This window comes from Silene latifolia, chromosome 2, assembly GCF_048544455.1.
Source record: "Silene latifolia isolate original U9 population chromosome 2, ASM4854445v1, whole genome shotgun sequence".
NCBI lineage: Eukaryota > Viridiplantae > Streptophyta > Magnoliopsida > Caryophyllales > Caryophyllaceae > Silene > Silene latifolia.
Genome location: NC_133527.1, coordinates 132,145,968 through 132,151,967, shown reverse-complemented (window position 1 = coordinate 132,151,967; position 6,000 = coordinate 132,145,968). Strand labels below are relative to the sequence as shown.

Genomic DNA, 6,000 nt, shown 5'->3' with positions numbered 1-6,000 from the left:
GTCACATATCATATGCATGCACATTATTGTCGATGATATGATCAATCAAAGAAAGGTGCAACATTACAAAAGTGACAAGATTATTTGAAGTGAAGATGTGAAAATCGTTATGATTTACTATCTTCATATTATGAAATTTGAAGCAATCAACGACACCTATTAATCGAAGGCACCTATAAAGTTGGTCAAATACGAAGATAGCTTTTCAAGATCGAGAAACGTTGCTACACCATGAGTTTGCATTGACATTAATTCAAGTGATGTAACCATCAGGGGGAGTGTGCACGCGCTGTACTCTTTTTCCTTATCCATGGTTTTGTCCCACTGGGTTTTCCATGGAAAGGTTTTAACAAGGCAGTTGATTATGCATATTTGAAGATTATTGTACTTTTTTCCTTCACTAGTGTTTTTAATTTCCTACCGGGTTTTTCTATGAATGTTTTTAACGAGGCATGTTCTTCAGTAATGTACATCCAAGAGGAAGTGTTATGAAATGTCTAATGTGGATGTCCATTGGGCTTTGTAGTCCATTATAATACTTATGTAATTAGGTTTCCCTCATGAGATGTACTATATATACGCCTCTATTAAGATGAATAAGATGATGAGATTGAATCTCTCCTTCTATTATCTCTCTACATTTCCTTCTTTTATGTTATTCTACAACAATATAAGGGAGTAAGTTTCAAAAAGTGAATTATATAAGGGAGTAATAATCAATTTACCCTAATCTTTAAGCCGATTAAAACAAGGGTTATTTCATGACAATAATCCACCCTATGCCCCTTCTTCTCATATTAATCTATACTCGTGTTTAACTGAGAATAATTTCATCTTTGACGTCATTTAACTTGTAATGAACCGAGCCATAATTGACCTGTTAATACCGGTTTCCAAACAGGTCAACCCTTTTTTTTCTTTTTTTTCTTTCTTCTGGTTCTTCTTTAGACTTTCTTCATCTCAATTCACATGAAATAATCAGACCTCCATAACCAATCTTATAGACCTTCATAATAGCCATCATCTTCATTGCTATCAATCTTTAGTATAATCATCCTACTACTTTAATCATTAACAAACCCAAATAATCCTCCCAAAAGAAACCCAAAATCAATTAAGAAACTCATATCGATTAATTTCAACAAACCCAAATAAATTGCTTAATGTTGTAAGTATAGCTTACCCAGAAAGCAAAGCACCGATATTGATCTTTATTAGTTGTTGACTTGTGGTGCTGATTTCTATACTTAATTTTATGTTTAGGGTTTGAGTGATGCAGCTGTAATACTGTAGATTGCAATGAAAATTGACCTTGATAAGTGAGAATTCATGGAATCACGAGGTGGGTAGTTGTTGCATTTGTTGTTTATGAGCCCACCATCTTTAATCGATTTCAAACGATTTTTTGGAGGGGCGAACCCAGAAATCTTTTAATGAGCCCAGATTTGTTAGGGATTTATAAAAAAAAAAAAAAAAAAAAAAAAACCAAATCGATTGGAAACATAATTTTGAACGGAAGAAACCCAGATTTTTGAGGGTTTAATTATCAATGAACCCAAATCGATTATGAGTGAACCCAAATTTTTTTGGGGGTTTGGTGAACCCTGTTGTGGTGGGTGGTAGTGGGAAATTGGGTGGGTGAAATTGTAGAATAAAGAATTGGCTGATGAAGGGGATGAAGTTGTTCAGTGATATTTTTGTTTCTCAAAAGAGTTCAAGAGGAAAGTAACGGGTTTTACAGGTATCCCTTTCAAGAGATCAGTATAAGTTAAATGACGTCAAAGATGAGATTATTCTCAGTTAAACACGAGGATAGATTAATTTGAGAAGAGGGGGGTATAGGATGGATTATTCCCATGAAATAACTCTTAAAACAATAAATTATTAACGATGCCGTGATTTACACGGGCTCCATAATTAGTTTAAAATTTAAAAAGGGTGAAATGAAAAAGGAAATGGGAAAAGGGTAAAAGAAAGTGGGCAAAACCCTTGGAGCATATATATCCGAATCATCCAACAGTCCAACACAAACCCTCACTAGTCACTAGTAGTCTCTTCTGTTGTTCCTCCCTGGTAACTGGTAAGTGGTAGGTAATAACTCTCTTTTAATGTCAAGTTTGATTCTTTTGCAGCTGAAATTAGTCATACATATACATAAACCCTCATTATTTTGACTTAATTTGGTAATATGATAAAATGTTGCAGGTTGAGAATTGTTTTCCAGGAAAGATGGGTGGTGGTAATGGTATAGTCAAAGGTGGAGGTGGTCTTACTCCTAAAATGATTTTGGATGATGTTTTATGTAATTTCAATTTCCCCACTCCTATTCATTCTTCTCCTCTTACTCTTACTCCTACTCCTGATGAATCTTTTGTAGACCAACTTCTTAATTTCAACAACATTCACCAAATTCAACCTCCTCAATTCCAACACCAACAACAACAGTTGAACAACAATTCCCAACATGATGTTGCTGAAGACAAAGATAAAGATCCTTTCTTTCTCTCCCTTCCAATTCACCCTGTAATTACTTTTACTACACCTTTTTAATTTAATTTTGTTGCATTCCCTTCTTAATTAATCAATCAGTTTAATATATTTTCTTATTACTACTGCAGGCAGAAGAAGCAGCAGAATTAGAGTGGTTATCTCACTTTGTAGACGACTCTTTCTCTCCATATTCAACCCCATTTCCATCTGGCTACGCCCCCAAACCCGAACCTGAAACTGTTAATCATGAGAGGGAACCAGAGAGGAAGCGGGCCAGGAGGGTCTGGGCCACGGACTCATCTCCACCGCCCAACAACCCGGTCCGGAAGGGCTCACATAAGATTAATTGTAAGAAGACTTGCAGCCACTGCGGAACACAGAAGACACCACAATGGCGGGGTGGCCCAAACGGCCCGAAAACCCTGTGTAATGCGTGTGGGGTGCAGTACAAGAAGGGTCGTTTATGGCCTGAATATCGGCCCGCTTCAAGTCCGAGTTACTCCAGGGAGTTGCACTCCAGTAGTCATAGGAAGGTGATGGAGATGAGGATGGTTAAGAACAAGGAGGAAACTGGACCTTAGTTAGCTTGGATTGTTTCATCCCTCGTATCAACTTTTGGATACAACCCTGCTACACCGCCTATGCTGTGTATGTCTAGTAATGTTAGGAATTGAAGGGTTCGCTTTTAGGTGAATAGCAAGCTTCGTAGTTAAGTATTGATTTTAATTTTAGAGTTAGTTGGATTAATGCTTGATTGATGTTTAGGAACGACATCTTCATCCCGTCATCTGTCGTTAAATGTGTAAATTTTATTAGTGTAGCCGGCTGGTGTTTGATTAATGTTTAGGAACAACGTTTTCATCCCGTCATCTGCCCTTAAATTTGTAAATTTGATTAGTGTAGTCGGTTGACTGACATTTGGCTCATTTGATCAAATGCACTAACTTCAGCAAAATTGGAAACTAGAGCAACATAGCAACTACAATGATAAACAAAAGTGTGTTGATGGCGTAAAGAGTGTTAAACACGAACTTCAACTTCCGATAACCAATTACTCTCCTAGACCGTCGAGAATGAGCCAAGTGTACTTACGCCATTAGGACATAGAAATGAATGAAAGCCGACCATGATGCTTTGTCTCCAATGGAGAGGATCTCAAACACCTTGAAAAACAATCTTTGTGGACAAGAAACTCATAGCCAAGAAAAGTAAGTAAGATTGCGAAAGAGAAACCGCCTCAAACAACCCTCTAAGGCACTAACCAACACCATCTCACAAGGCCAAATCGATATGGGCACAACACAAATCGAATGCAATATAATTATCCATGATAAAACCACTAAGGCTCCGTTTGGCAAGTTATTTCAGGTACTTGATTTAGTCAAAATAGCTTATTTGACCAAAATTTCAGGTAGCTTATTTTTTTGTAAGTGTTTGGCAAATAGCTTATTTAACTAAATAAGTTAAATAAGCTACCTGAAATGAAATGCTACCAAGAGTAGCATTTGAGAAATAAGGTACCTGATTTGATTTGATTTGTCTTTTTTACCCCTTAAATCTATACTATTAAATAATTATCATATCCTTTTACATCATTTCACCAAAATCAGCTATTTTTCAGTTAGTTTGGCAAACATTTTTTTTATATAATCAGTTACCTTATCAGTTCCTAATTTTCAGCTACCTTATCAGTTACCTTTTCAGGTTTCAGTTAACTTTTCAGGTTTCAGTTAACTTTTCAGTTTTCAGTTACCTTTTCAGCTAGTTTTACCAAACAAAGCCTAAGACAAATCTAGAGGATGTCATTATTTTGAAGAACAAAAAGCACAATAAAAAAAAGGATGAAACTACATTAGATTGAGCTGCAAACCGTCGCATCCAACCTAACGAACACCACCGCCGAAACCCTACTCACCCCTACCTAATTACATCTCAAACATAAAAGGCCACGCCAAATCACGAACTCATCCAAACTAAGGAAACACTAAACAGCGGATTCAAGGGACACTTCAAGATCAACAAAAAGGCAGCAGACACCAAGAAACCAAACATGGCATCTTCAATGACGAGTGTTATAAATTATCAATGTGTGTAAATTTATGAATTTTCAAGAATTGTAAGAAAAACACATACTCCAATATGATAACAACAGAGTAGCTCGAATCCGGATTGATTTAGACAAATTATTTTTATTTTTTTATTTTTATCTCAAAGTGAAAATGAGCGGGGAAATATGGAAAGAACACAATTATGTGAATAGTTAGTTGGTCTTGCTTCAGACAGACTATTTAGTTTGAAGTAATAAGACGGAGTTTTGTAACCATTTGACAGCCAAATGTGATAATTTCTAGAAAACAAGTTACCATAGCTATACCACCGACTGTATTATTATTGTTACATTTATTTAACCATAAAATAGTAACAAAATCCCGTCCTATTGTTTTAGATAGAAATATTTTCATCTAAAACAAGAATTTTTGTTATGGGAAGAAATTGAGGTTGGAGCATAGGGGTAGCATTGAAGTGTGCGGGAATTTTTGAATGCATTTCCGTAATCTTATCTATATAAATACAGAAACATTTCAAGCAATTTGGTGTGTCCACGTCATCACTAACAAGTTTCTTTTTTTTTTCTAAAAAAGTTGTAATGGTGGACCCTTTTGTACGTACAACTGAATTAATTTCAGTGTGTTTTACCGTGTTTATACGTTGATTTGATAATATGTTGATTAGTATATTTTCAATTTACCAATATTAAATATACTAAACATTATATATTACTAAATATGTCCAATTTTAATATTAACATTTTTTGTAATAAAAAGAAAAAATAACAAAACTGTGAAAATTGTTCATCATGAATATTAATTATTTAAATCCCAAAAAATAATGAGCACCATCTATAATACTCATATAATATAGAAAATAAAAATGAAGAACAATTTTAACAACAAAAAAGAGCAAAAAATTCCTTAAAAATGTTGTATTTAATTAATAGCAGGATATTAAAAGCAACAATTATATATAAAGAAAATTAAGAAAATGCTAACAATGAAATACTAATAATAGTTAAAACTCTAATTAATATTGGGAAAAAAATGATTTGAAAAAGAAAAAGAGAAAAACGAATTAAAAACGGGATAAAGAGACATGTCTCTTCAAAAAAGATTCATCAATGACATTATCAATAAAACATTCACCAATATGCGTATGAATTCTTAGTAAAAATATAATTTTGGGCCAAACTTTATAAGAATTAATATCGATCCAAATTATTACATAAGACCATGTTATATATTATTCATAAGATTAGCCCATTAACAAAACCTCAGTAAAATTAATTAAAAATTAATAAAAAAAATTATTTTTATAAGTTAATATCTTATATTATACCCGTGCAATTTTAATCATTATATCAATGTTTTTAAAAACATACCTGTGTAATTTTGCACGGGATGAAAAATAGTGATGTTGATAAGCTGAGAGAAGAAGCGTCCAAAACCAACGAGA

At 33.9% G+C, this 6,000-nt stretch overlaps 1 protein-coding gene across 6 annotated transcripts; it reads left to right on the top strand.

The window, feature by feature from the left end:
- Positions 1-1,945: 1,945 nt before the first annotated feature.
- Positions 1,946-3,354, top strand: LOC141642996 (GATA transcription factor 4-like). 6 transcript variants are annotated; one of them, XM_074452009.1, is made up of 4 exons: positions 1,946-2,080; positions 2,206-2,263; positions 2,378-2,523; positions 2,619-3,354. In XM_074452009.1, the coding sequence occupies exons 2-4, from the start codon at positions 2,230-2,232 to the stop codon at positions 3,069-3,071; spliced, it is 633 nt and encodes a 210-aa protein (XP_074308110.1). In that variant the 5' UTR covers positions 1,946-2,080; positions 2,206-2,229; the 3' UTR covers positions 3,072-3,354. The 6 variants fall into 6 exon arrangements, with proteins under 6 accessions (XP_074308110.1, XP_074308113.1, XP_074308114.1 ...); XM_074452012.1 differs by having other exon boundaries at positions 2,000-2,080; positions 2,206-2,257; XM_074452013.1 differs by having other exon boundaries at positions 2,005-2,087; positions 2,206-2,257.
- The last annotated feature ends 2,646 nt before the right edge of the window (positions 3,355-6,000 follow it).